The sequence below is a fragment of the Scyliorhinus canicula genome, chromosome 16 (genome assembly GCF_902713615.1).
Source record: "Scyliorhinus canicula chromosome 16, sScyCan1.1, whole genome shotgun sequence".
NCBI lineage: Eukaryota > Metazoa > Chordata > Chondrichthyes > Carcharhiniformes > Scyliorhinidae > Scyliorhinus > Scyliorhinus canicula.
This window is the reverse complement of record NC_052161.1, coordinates 55,541,694-55,555,397: the sequence shown is the minus strand read 5'-3', so window position 1 is coordinate 55,555,397 and position 13,704 is coordinate 55,541,694. Positions and strand designations below refer to the sequence as shown.

The following is a 13,704-nucleotide window of genomic DNA, read 5'->3' as shown; positions in this document are numbered from 1 at the left end:
CATTTGATGGCATGTTGCCAAAAGACCCTAGAACATCATCAACATTCACCCGAGTTTTTTCTCATTTTTAACACACCATACTTCAACACTCCAAATAACTGATAAGACCAGCTACTCGTGATATCCTTCTGTGACATCTAGTGGTGATTTGAAGTGTTGTTGCATCAATAAGTCAGTAAACATCTTTATCTTTTACATTCATCTAGCGGCAAAGAAGCATGGCCCCTCCTATTAATTCCGTCCCCACCAGTTATAATAGGCATTTAATTGAGTTATGGTGATATGGCAGGGATCTGTGGAAATTCTGTTAAGGAAATAAAAACTTGTTTTCTTTAAAAGAGGAAAATTGGTGACCAAGCAATTTTGACAACAGGTAGAAAGCACATTGCTTTTCAATTCACTAATACATGCAACTAAAGTGTCTGCACATTCAGCATGCCGGCAATGGATGCTAATGGTTTTCCTCAGGCTTTTTAAATCAGATTTCCTCAGTACATTGAGAGATGGTTGGAGAATGGTTTGGACTCCCTAATAACTTCTATTGAAACTAATGCCAAGTTTTCTTCTTGGACTTGATTATCTGTCTTTGGAGAGGAATTGTCAGTAAGTTTATGAAATTTGCCAAATTATTTTCTCTTCCCCTTCAGATTTTGCTTGCTCCCCAATAAATTGCCAGGAACCCTCACTACAGCTGTTTCTGCCCATAATAATTGAAGCTTTAGAGAAACCAAATGGCAACTATGAAATCAACATCAATGCAAATGATAATGGTATTTGTTTGGATGATAGATGGGAGCACCCATTTGAAACAGGGACTGTTTTTGATGTCTCACAATAGTAAATTGTACTTTTCGGCACTTGAATGCATTACCCAATTCTACACTCATCTAATTTTTCAAATTATTTTCAGGTGGCATATAAACAACAGCTTAATTAGTATTTCATATTGTTATGTATCAATACAAGGGCAGCACGGTGGCACAGTGGTTAGCACTGGGACTACGGCACTGAGGACCCGGATTCGAATCACGGCCCTGGGTCACTGTCCATCTGGAGTTTGCACATTCTCCCCATGTCTGCGTGGGTCTCACCCCCACAACCCAAAGATGTGCAGGCTAGGTGGATTGGCCATGCTAAATTGCCCCTTACTTAGAAAAAAAATAATTGGATACTCTAAATTAATTTTTGTTAAATGTGTCAATATAAGCAAAGCACTTACGTCTTTTAATTGAATCTGAAGTGTTCCCATTTCATGTGATGAACCACCTTGGCTCTACAAGAAACAAAAAGAAAATTATACAGAGGCCGAAAAAACTCCACAGCAAAAGTAGGAATATAGACAACGTGAAACCTATTAGCACCTCTAGAATTATCAATGGAACTTTCTTGTTTCTTCTCTATTTCAGGTAACTAATTTCGATGAAGGAGATTCGACGAAACACAATCAAAAACTATGGATTAAAAATAGCTGGAGCAGTGCATCTCGAGAAGCATTTTTCCTGCATCCTTCAACTCAAAATACTTTAGCTGTGTTATAAGTCACCTGGTCCGGATGGTTGGTACCCCAGATTGTTGATGGAAGTTGGGTGGGTGGGAGAGGAGCAGGCTGACACAGATAGCAGAGGGGTTTGCCATAGTTTTCCAACTTGCCCAGACATGGACAAAGTGCCAGTGGATTGGAAAGTGGCAAATGAGATACCCTTGTTCAAGAAACAGTGCAATGACATTCCTAGCAATTACAGACTGGCCAGTTTAACATTGGTGGATAAGGACAACACCACCGTGCTGCCCCCACTGAACCTTTATTAAAGTCTGACTAGGCCAAAACTATGCATAGCATTGCATCCAATTCTGATCACCAACTTTAGGAAGGATGGGAGGGTTCTTAAGAGAGTGCACATATTTACCAGATAGTTCCAAGGATGTGGGATTTTTGCTACAAGGTTAGGTTTGAGAACCAGGGTTTGTTCTTCGAGGAAAAGAGATTTGCTAGCCGTGTACAACAGTAACAGGTTTTAATAAGCTGGAGAAAAAAAAACAGTTCCTATTAGCTGATGGTACAAAGGAACGAAGGGACTTAAGGTTTTGGGCAAGAGATGCAGAGAGATGTGGGGGGAAACATTTTTTACTCAATGAGGTAATAATCTGGAACTTGCTACGAGAGTGGGGGAAATAAAGACAATTGATGATTTCAAAAAGAACCTAGATGGAAATAAACTTGTAGGGCTATGGGCATAGGAATCAGGATACGGGAATAGAACCAATTGGATTGCTCTACAGAGAGCTTGCATGGACAAAATGGGCAAATCACTTCCTTCTGATTCAATGGCTTTGATTTAGGAAAGCAATATGCTAAATGACTGAATCAGCAAAGAGGTGCATTGTTTAACTAACATTTTGATAAGCTATCACTGACATTGCCAACATAGAAACTGCATCTGATGCATCCATATTTAGAATAACTACTATTTTCTACAGGGCAATTAGCGACGGGCAACACAAATTCTGGTCTAGCCAGTGAAGCCAATGAAAGAATAAAAAGAAATTTGGAAAGCTTTGGAAAGATGCATTAGGAAATTAGTTAAGAGTCAGAGAATGGAGGAGTCAGCAGAGTACAGTGTTGAATTGAAAACTAGCCTAAAAACAGAAAATGCAAGGCAGAAATAAATAAGATACATTAGGCAAGATAAATGAACAAAACAACAGATTTAGAAGAATGTTAATCTTTAGGTAAATAAAAGAATAAAGGGTATAACGGGTTGAGATACATATAATTTATATCAAAGTGATGAACGTAAAAAAAGAGGATGTACACAGTGGTGCAGGGAATATGGTCCATCTATGGAGTATAGTAAATAAATCAACGAAATGCCACAGTAGTTAATAATAATAATAACAACCTTTTATTTTCACAAGTATGAAGTACTGTGAAAAGCCCCGAGTCACCACATTCCGGCGCTTGTTTGGGTAAACTGGTACAGGAATTGAACCTGCGCTGCTTGCCTTGTTTTACATCACTGAGCTAAACCAGCACTTTAGCTGCAATAGGTATTTTGTTGCACTCGTAAAATGGGTGAATGCAAATCTAGATGCGCAAGGTTTTACAAATGTGGCCAGACGTCGCCCAAAAAACTAAACATTGCTTTGCTCACCTATTCATAGGAAATAAATTGTTTCTCAGAAAGTTCAAATGTGAGTAATCCAAATGTTTATTAGGAAGTAAAAGAGGTCATGAGCAATCAAGGCTTTGAAGTCAATGAAAATATTTTGAACTGAAATTTTTACATCCAAAGGGCGGCAGAGTTGCAGAATTTATTAGAGACAGTATAAAGAGTTCAAGACAATTGGACATAATTTCAGAAAGTGAAATATTTGCAGGATATGGTGAGAAGGTTCACCAATCTTGGAAAAAGGGACAGACTTATTTGGGTCTAATTAAATTTCCTGGACCGCAAGTTTCTATTACTTCATCAGTTGGCAAGCATTCTAAGTTTGTTGCTGAAAAGCAATTGTGTTTTACAATAGGTTGGCAATTTTCATTGTGATTGCACACAAATTAACAGAATTTATTGAATTTAATTTCACTTGTCCAGATCTGGTCAAATAAGATAATGAAAACAACCCTGTAAAGCAATCCAACAGCAGGCCCACAAATCTGGCATTGGGGAATTTCATCTATCTTTGGGCTGAATCCCAGTACCATAACCACAGCACTGCTGCTTCACAGCTCCAGGGTCCCAGGTTCGATTCCCGGCTTGGGTCACTCGGTGTGGAGTTTGCATGTTCTCCCCATGTGTGCACGGGGTTCCTCTGGGTGCTCTGGTCCCGAAAGACATGCTAGTTAGGTAATTTGGACATTCTGAATTCTCCCTCAGTGCACACGAACAAGCGCCAGAATGTGGTGACTAGGGGCTTTTCACAGTAACTTCATTGCAGTGCTAATGTAAGCCTATTTGTGACAATAAAGATTATTATAGATTATTGTAGACTATTATATTATTATACAACTGTACAGAAAGAAAATGATGGGGCAGCACAATTCAGGTACCTGCAAGATTGAATTTAGGTTTCTGGATTCAAAGACCCAAGTGCTTACCATCACAGGTCCCATAACAATAGATGAACATCAGGGCAACTCAAACCAAGTGGCCGTAGGAAAAGAGCCGAGTCCCGCCGGTGCCGTTCTAACCTGCTCTGGGCCGGCAGGACTACGGCGTGTAAGGGTCGGGTGGAGGCCTGTGGGGGGCCTCCGATGTGGCCTGGCCCGCGCGATCTGGACCCACCGATCGGCGGGCTGGCCTCTGTGGCTGGGGGCCGCCTTTCCTATGCGCTGGCTTCTGTAGCCCTGCAACATGTTGCGTCAGGGCCGGCGCGTTGAAGGAGGCCACTGTGCATGCATGCGTTGGCGCCAGCACTACTGCGCATGTCCTCGTTGGCGCCGGTGGAACTGCGCATGCGCAGATCCTGGGGGAGCCAGTTTGTGGCAGGATCTGCAGCTGGAGCGGCGCGAACCGCTCCAACGCCGTGCTGGTTCCCTGTAGGGACCAGAATTAGACGTGGGAGCAGCCCGTTCACGACGGCGTTTACGACAGCATGGACACTCTGCCGCAGAATTGGAGAATCCCGCCCATTGTATTCAGAAATCCTGGACATTTTCCCCCATCTCTTTATACTAAAACACTACTATACATGTCATCACTTAGTTCATTACCCAAAACCCAACTGAATATTACCAGCAGATGATGGTGCTTACAAACGCAAAGCAGGAAGATTAAGTGTGAACATTACTTAAAACTGAAGAGTAGAAAATTTGGGATGCTTTCATAAACCGTTCTACCTGAGGCAAAAGAGGTGGAATGTTGGTTTCAAGTTCCTTGCATTTTAAAGTAATTGCAGACAGTTTATTCTTCAGATTTTCGGTTTCCCCGCTCAGGGACTTGAAGAGTTGTTCATTTTTCTTGATATCATTATTTTTATCTGCAAGCTGACTGCGCAGGGCATTCACCTCACTCCCTCCAGATTTTGATCGCTGATCTCTCATTGTCTGTAGCTGCCTATCTTTCTGTTCAAGTTCTTGGATCTGTTTCTGCTTTGTAGTTTCAAGTGCAAGAATTTTCTGTATACAACAAAAAATGTTTGTAAAAGGCATTTCCGTGTAAATTTCCTCTTCAGCAAAGAACAAAAATAGATTAAGAGCAAAATATTTCTACTTTAAATTCACCATGACCACAGTTGGAGAAAGATTCTTTGAAATTGTCATAATTATCCACGGAGAAGGAAGTTGGAATTGAAAAGTACAATTGGATGCCGTTGTAGAAATTTGGGAAATTTTTGTATGATATTCTCCTGCCAGACTAGCAGAACTCACCTGCACTTTAAATAGTATCTGGGGATATTTTATGTCCACCCTGCTATATTCTGGAAAACCAGTTGATAAAGTTGAACACACACTTTAATAAGTATTTACTTACAGCGTTACACATTACAAGCATGCACTGAAGATGTGCTTAGCTATTGGGCCACAAGAAAATCCACAGTTTTTATTCATTCATTCATGGGGTGCCAGGGTGGCACGGTGGCGCAGTGGTTAACACTGCTGCCTCATGGCGCCGAGGACCCGGGTCGATCCCAGCCCCAGGTCACTGTCTGTGTGGCGTTTGCCCATTCTCTCTGTGACTGTGTGGGTCTCACGCCCACAACCCAATGATGTGCAGGGTAGGTGGACTGGCCACACTATATTGCCTCTTAATTGGGGAAAAAAAAAGAAAAAACGTTTTTTAAAAACTCATTCATGTGGTGTGAGCATCATTGGCTGCGCCAGCATTTATTGCCCATCTGTAATTGCCCTTGAGTCAATGATGGTGAGCTGCCTCCTTGAACCACTGCAGACTTAGAGGTGCTGGGGTGGGTCCAGGGGTGGGGTTCTCTGCCGGCGGGATTCTCCATTTCGCCCGTGCCCGGGGTTTCCTGACAGCGTGGAGCTGCCCCACAATGGGAAGCCCCATTGACCGGTCGGCGTAACAGAGAATACCGCCGGCAGGTCAAGACAGAAATGTGGTGCGACTGGGCGGAGAGTCCAGTCCAGGTTCTTGAACTTTCAGAGGGTTATGTGGGTCTGAAATCCACGTAGGCCAGACCAGGTACAGATCGAAGATGTCCCAAATGATTTCAGGTTTGTGGTTATCATTAGACTTTAATTTCCAGGACTTCCGGTGGTGACATGTAGGTGGAGGTCACATGTTGGTTGGCTCCCACTGGAGCTTTAGTTTTTTGGCACTTCTCACCCAGATTTGGGGGGAAATTTGTTATGATTGATTTCCAGAAAAGTTGTGGTAACTATAGGATGTTGAAAACCCAAAAGGAAAAATACGGGACGAAATGAAGTGAGCGCTAGTCTGCCTGAGAGCTGGGGTTTGGTGCAGAGTTCTGTTGGTGGAAAGATGGTAGGGACAAGCTTGCCGGGTGGGTCAGTGCCCATTACTGTGGACAAGTTGGCTGAGGTGATGGCGGTGGAGCTTGAGCAGCAGTTCGCCAAGCATTTTGAGCAGCATGGGAAGGAGTTGGTGGCCTTGCTCAAACAGTTGGTGGCCGACACGATGGCCCCAATAAAAGAGGCTCTTTGGAAAAATGTTGACAGCAGTGCGGGAGCAAGGAGAGATATTGAAGGGGGTGGAGGAGGCATTGTCTCGACACAGCGACCAGTTCCCCTCGATAGTAGAGGAGGGGAGCAACAAAGGGCTGAGAGCCAAAGTGAAGGATCTGAAGAACAGATCGCAGTGGCAGAATCTGTGGATTGTGGGACTACCCAAGGGACTGGATGATGGAATGCTTTTTGGAGATGTTTGCTAAGTTGTTGGTGGAGGAGGAGAAAACCTCCCGCTTTGAGCTTGACAGGGCTCGCTGGTCATTCCGGACAAAGCCAAAGGTGAATGAACCACCAGGAGCTATGATAGTCTGTTTTCATAGAAATCAGACGAAGGAGAAGGTGCTGAGATGGGCAAAGCAGAATCGAGAGGCAAGATGGGAAGGCAACGGGATTCATATATACCAAGACCTCACGGTGGAGCTGGTAAGATGGCAGGCAGCCTTCAACAGGGCAAAGGCAGCGTTGAACAAGAGTAATGTGCGATTTGGGGTGGTCTACCTGGAGAAGTTGAGAGTTAAGGATAACTCCAAGGACTATTACTTTGAGACAGCAGAGAAGGTGGTGGCATTTGTGAAGGGTCTATTATGTTGGGTTGTTTGAAAGGACTGGTGTGGGGGCACTTTTTCGTTATTGTGCATGTGGGGGGAGGGGGCTCTGGCAGGGGCCACCTTGCTTGCAAACGCAAGTCGACTAGTGAACAGGAGCGAAGTGGGGGAAGAGGCCATAGCCGTCGGAGCCTGTGCGGACAGGTTTCGATGAGCCTGGGAGGTATGAATGGTGGGGAGTATGCAGAGAAGTGGTTTCGAGGGGAAGTGGCTGGGAGTTTCTGGGAGGGGGTGGGGAAGAGTAGCTGGTTGATAGTGACTAGGGGTAGGGTTCGATCCCGCCCACTGGGCGGGGCTGACAGGAGGAGGCCATGCAAAACCCCCGTCCGAATATTAACTTGGAATGCGGGGGTTGGGTGGACTGGTGAAGTGAGCGAGTTTTCTTGAATTTGAAGAGCTTGAGAACCAACATGGTGCTGTCGCAGGAGGCCCATATGAGGGTGAAGGGCTGGGCGAGTCAGCTATTCCATTCAGACTTCGATAGCAGGGCCGGGGGAGGTGAGGGTAGCGATACTGGTGGCCAAGAGAGTTAGATATCAGATGGAGAAGGTGGTGGCAGACCAGGGAGGCAGGGACGTTATAATAACGGGTGCTTTGGAGAGGTGTCGGTCAGCATGATTGGAATTATGTGGAATTTATGAAGATGGTGCCTGCCATACAGAATTTGGATACGCATTAGTTATTTTTGGGTGGGGACTTATAGTGTTGAATCTGAAGGTGGATCACTCTAAGCTGCGCTTTATGGGGCCTCAAGGGACGGGGGTGCAAAGGTGTTGGCTGCATTTATGAAGTAGATTGGGGGGGGGGGGGGGGGGGGGAGTGGATCTGTGGCAGCTTTTGCATCCAGAGACTAGGGGGTATTCCTTCTTTTCGGCATGTATTCAAGTCTGCTTGACTTCTTTTTTATGGGGAAGTCAATGTTGTCGGGGGTGAGGAAAACAGAATACTCGGCAATTGTTATCTCCCGGTGGAATTGGGATGCATCAGCCAATATCTCTGCTAAATCTGGATGCCACAAGTCTTGCCATGGTGTTGGCAGAGTGCCCCCTACCAGTGATTGAGAAGATCAAACAGCGTTTATGAAGGGTAGGCAGTTGTCTCTAAATGTTCGGCATGTGTTAAACATGGTGTTCTCTCCGTCAGAAGGGAGGAAGCTAGTAACGGCACCGCTCCAGTTTGCCCCGGGCAAATATTCAGGAAGTCCGGCGCTGGTGGCCACATTGAAGATATGGAGGCAATTTCAGAAGCACTTTAGGTTACAAAGAACAAAGAGAAGTATAGCACAGGAACAGGCCCTTCTGCCATCCAAGCCTGCGCTACCATGCTGTCCGTCTATCCAAAAACCTTCTACACTTCCAGGGTCCTTATCCCTCTATTCCCGTCTTATTCATGTATTTGTTAAGACGCCCCTTAAACATCACTATCGTACTGACTTCCACCACCTCCTCCTGTACCAAGTTCCAAGCACCCACTCCCCTTTGTGTAAAAAAACCTTCCCTCACACATCTCCTCTAAACTTTTCTCCCCACACTGTATACCCATGTCCCCACATAAGTGCCTCTTCCACCCTGGGAAAAAGCTTCCACTCGGTCCATGCCCCTCATAATTTTGTAGACTTCTATTGTCGTCCCTCAACCTCTGCCTTTGCAGCGAGAACAAACCGAGTTTAACCTTGTGAAATGGCAAGCAACGGGATGGTCAGGGTCCTGAATGCATACAGACCAAAGGTGCTCAGCAAAGTGATCACCCAGTCTGCATTTGGTCTCTCCGATAGAGATCACCACATTGGGAGCAGCAAATGCAATAGACCAAATTGAAAGAGGTGCAAGTGAAACGCTGCTTAACTTTGAATGAGTATTTTGGGCCTGGGATGTTAAGCATGGAAGAGTTAAAGGAGTAGGCGTTACACATTCTGCGATTACATGGGAAGGTGCCATGGGTGATGGGAGAGCTACTGGGTATGGTGGAGGAGTGACTAGATTATCTCGAAGGGAATGGTCTCTGCAGAATGCTGACAGAGGGAGTGAAGGGAAGATGTGTTTGGCGGTTGCATCACGCTGGAGTTGGTGAAAATCGCAAAGGATTATGCTTTGCATATAGAGGCTGTGGGATGAAATGTGAGAATGAGGGGGACTCTATCCTTGCTCTGGGAAGGAGGGGGGGGGGCGAGGGTAGTAACGCAGGAGATGGAATACAAACTGTTGAGGGCCATGTCAACAACTGTAGGTGGGAAATCACGGTTGAGGAAGAACAAACACATTTTCAAAGCACCATTTTGGAAAGTGGCATTTATTGGAACAAATGCGACAGAGACAAAGGAGCTGAGAGAAAGGTATGGAGTCCTTACAGGGTGTAGGGTGCAAAGAGCTGTAGTCCAGATAGCTATGGGAGTCAGTGGGTGTAATGGATATTAGTGGATAGTCTACTGCCAGAAATGGAGACATCAAGGTCAAGGAAGGGAAGGGAGGTGAGATGGACCAGGTGAAATGCAGCACGGTAGCATAGTGGTTAGTACTATGGCTTCACAGCTCCAGGTTCAATTCCCAGCTTGGGTCACTGTCTGTGTGGAGTCTGCACATTCTCCCCGTGTCTGCGTGGGTTTCTTCCGGGTGCTCCGGTTTCCTCCCATAATCCAAAGATGTGCAGGTGAGGTGGATTGGCCATACTAAATTGCCCATAGTATTAAAAAAGGTTAGGTGGGGTTACTGGGTTGTGGAGATGGGATGGAGGTGTGGGCCTAGGTGAGTAGGTCTTTTCGGTGTAGACTCGATGGGCCAAATGGCCTCCTTCTGCCCTGTAAATTCTATGTCTATGATGGAGGGGTGGAAACAGGAAGCGAAGTTGAATTTTTCCAGGCCCGGATGGCACCAAAATAGTCATTAATGTACCTACTGGTTAAGGAATTGTGGAAGGGGACCCGGGTAGCCCTGGAACAAGGAATGTTCCACATATCCCATAAAAAGGTAAGCATAGCTAGGACCCATACGGGTACTCATTGATGCACCTTTGATTTGGAGAAAGTGGGATGAGTTAAAGAAAAAGTTGTTGAGATAGAACGAGTTCAGCCTGGTGGAGGAGATTGGTAGTGGATGGGAATTGTCCAGACCTCTTTTCGTGAAAGAAGCAAAGAGCTCTCAGGCCATCCAGGTGTGGGATGGAGATATCATAGAATTTATCATAGAATTTACAGAGCAGAAGGAGGCCATTCGGGCCATCGAGTCTGCACCGGGTCCTGGAAAGAGCACCCTACCCAAGGTTAACACCTCCACCCTATCCCCATAACCCAGTAACCCCACCCAACACTAAGGGCAATTTTTGGACACTAAGGGCAATTTATCATGTCCAATCCACCTAACTTGCACATCTTTGGACTGTGGGAGGAAACCGGAGCACCCGGAGGAAACCCACGCACACACGGGAAGGATGTGCAGACTCCGCACAGACAGTGACCCAAGCCGGAATCGAACCTGGGACCCTGGAGCTGTGAAGCGATTGTGCTATCCACAATGCTACCATGCTGCCCGAGATGTAGAGATATTGCACATCCATGGTGAATAGAATGCGGTTAGGGCCTGCAAACTGGAAGCTGTCAATATGATGCAAGGCATCAGAGGAATCCCAATGTAGGTGGGGATGTAGAGGAACGTTAGCTCTTTTCTCTCCCTACAGATACTGCCAGACCTGCTGAGATTTTCTACCATTTTGTCTTTTGGTTTCAGATTCCAGCACCTGCAATAATTTGCTTTGTTCTTGCAGAGAGCTGGCACAGTCAACAGGTCAAATGACCTCCTTCTGTGCTGTAATCATTCTATAATTCTAATCTATTTACATCATCATCGATGCAGTACAAGTAAATTTTCATTTGAAACCAAACACAGGAAGTTTGGAGCAGCCACCTAAACTACTCAACATAAATCAAAATTAAGATTTTCCAAATTAACACAGAAAAGTTTAACAATTGCACGAACTGATTTTCTTTTCAACTTACTCTTACTCCTAGTTTCTATGTATCTGAGCAACCTGCACTGACTGACATAGTCCAAGTTATCATGTGTCACACTCAGTGCCCCCAGCTGTCACACTAGGGAAAATAAACAACAGCCAAGCACAATCCTGAAACTCATGCAAGCCCCAGATGACAACTTTCACCATCCAGTACTTGTTACTGGCAATGATAACACAGTAATGTAATTGTTATGAAGAGTGCTTTTCCTTAAAAGGGACATCTGTGCTGCCTTGTTAGGTTACACTGAGGCAACTTAACGTCACCTTTTATTGGTCCAATGAGAACAGCCCCACTCAGAGAAAATGTCACCCAATGGTCCCGAGGTCAATTCTAGTGCAAACTGGGGCTAGAGCTGTGCTAGCTCTGCTGTCCTTGAACACACCTCCAGCAGCCGGTTCCTCTCCCGTTCCCACGTTTGGCCTTTGGTCAGCTCCTCCAGGGATCTCTTGAGCATCATATTTTCCTTGCGGACTTTGTCGGTGTCGCTCTCTGACCGGGACGCAGCCGCTTTGTGGAGGCCGAAGCGGCTGCTGATGATGTTCTTGGAAGTCATCTCTCTCACCCGCCGCCGGTTAACAGAGCCGCAGCCGCATCCCAACCGCCGTCCCGAGCGGAAATGTCACATAAACAATTTCAAATTCCCCGCTTCCGGTCTCTCCCTGTGGGGCACGCCGGGAAGAGTCCGCACTGCGCAGCCGCCAGTCTGCAGACGCTCAGCTTTGCCAACAGGCTGCAATTATGCGCAGACACCTCTGGGTCTGCAAGCTGCAGTAGTGCGCAGGCGCCAATGGGAGGCGGCGCTATCTGCAAGCTGCAGTAGTGCGCAGGCGCCAATGGGGAGGTGGAGCTCTGTCTGCAAGCTGCAGTAGTGCGCAGGCGCCAATGGGAGGAGGAGCTATCTGCAAGCTGCAGTAGTGCGCAGGCGCCAATGGGAGGTGGAGCTCTGTCTGCAAACTGCAGTGGTGCGCAGGCGCCAATGGGGAGGTGGAGCTCTGTCTGCAAGTTGCAATTGTGCGCAGGCGCCAATAGGTGGTGGAGCTCAGAATGCAAGCTGCAGTAGTTCGCAGGCGCCAATGGGGAGGTGTAGCTCTGTCTGCAAGTTGCAATTGTGCGCAGGCGCCAATAGCTGGTGGAGCTCAGAGTGCAAGTTGCAGTAGTTCGCAGGCGCCAATGGGGAGGTGAAGTTCCAGATGTAATCGTGCGCAGGACGCTCGCGCGGGTGATGGGTGTTTTGATAGCAGGTTTTGACCTGGAGTTTAAATCAATAGTGTAACCTGTGGTGATATGCCTAAGGACTATATCATAGTTGGATGATACGGGGCGACCGGACCCGCGCTAGACTCTGTGGAGAGCCGGAGTTTGGAGACGGCACGTGCAGAATTCAAAGCTGCTGATACCACTGATGATTGACCATTGAGGGAACCAGAGATGCAAGAAATTGTACCGATCTTGGAGAAACTGGCCTCGGAATATGTGATGTCCCGCCGCAAGTTCTGGAAATGGCTCCAATGACAAACTCCCAAGCAGTCGGCGACACCGATGACGAGTGGGAGGACATTGATGAAGTTGCTGATGGCAGATGTGGCGGTTGAAATATTAGGCGACTCTCACACTGACTCTGAAGGCAACCTAATGACCATCACATTATGCAGCTCCATGGACCAGGTGTTTGATTTAGAAGACCCAGAGCTTGGATCGACTAAGCCAGAAGTTATAATCATCTCCAGTGATGATGAGCAAGTCACTGTTGCTCCAGCAGGCCGAGATGAGGTGAGACCATCAAATATGGTTCCATCTTCCGTGGCGGCACTAGAATCCGAGGTGATTCAGCATGCTGATAAGGCCGCAGAAATGGGAGTGCTCACACCAACCAGAGATGAGGAGACACCTAAATCTCTTTGACACCTCACCACATAATGACAATCAGTGCCATGTCTTACAACACCAGGTTAAAGTCCAACAGGTTTGTTTCAAACACAAGCTCGTGTTTGAAACAAACCTGTTGGACTTTAACCTGGTGTTGTAAGACTTCTTACTGTGCTCACCCCAGTCCAACGCCGGCATCTCCACAATCAGTGTCATGGCAGAGCTGCTACAAAGAAGACAACCAAGAGACACTAGAGCACTTCGTGTCCAGAAAAAGAAAAAGGAAAAAGTAGAAAAGGCTGGGAGAACTACCGCATCCCACCAGCCAACCAGTATCAAAAGCACTTGCAAGTAACAAGCAACAACATGCCAGAAAGCAAAAGGGACTGCTAATGCAGATATGGTGGTCTTGCACACAGGCCATTCAAAGACTAAGGGCGAATCGTAAGACAAGCAAGAAGCCAGCAAGTGAGCCAGATTCTGCAGATGTGGGCACCAAATTGAAACAATGACCTCTGCACAGAATGCAAATGGACACTTTTTGTAAAACTTGCTCACTGTACCAGTGACAGTCCACATCT

At 46.3% G+C, this 13,704-nt stretch overlaps 1 protein-coding gene across 1 annotated transcript in view; it reads right to left on the bottom strand.

Annotated features, from left to right (window-relative positions):
• The window catches only part of cep55l (centrosomal protein 55 like), a 35,636-nt gene extending 23,722 nt beyond the window's left edge, over positions 1–11,914 (bottom strand). Inside the window, exons 1-3 of the mRNA XM_038821926.1 lie at positions 11,640–11,914; positions 4,838–5,116; positions 1,220–1,273 (exon numbers count right to left, since the gene is read on the bottom strand). Coding sequence (XP_038677854.1) covers positions 1,220–1,273; positions 4,838–5,116; positions 11,640–11,810 — 504 coding nt within the window. The 5' untranslated portion in view covers positions 11,811–11,914. The remainder of the gene's footprint in view (positions 1–1,219; positions 1,274–4,837; positions 5,117–11,639) is intronic.
• Positions 11,915–13,704: the final 1,790 nt, after the last annotated feature.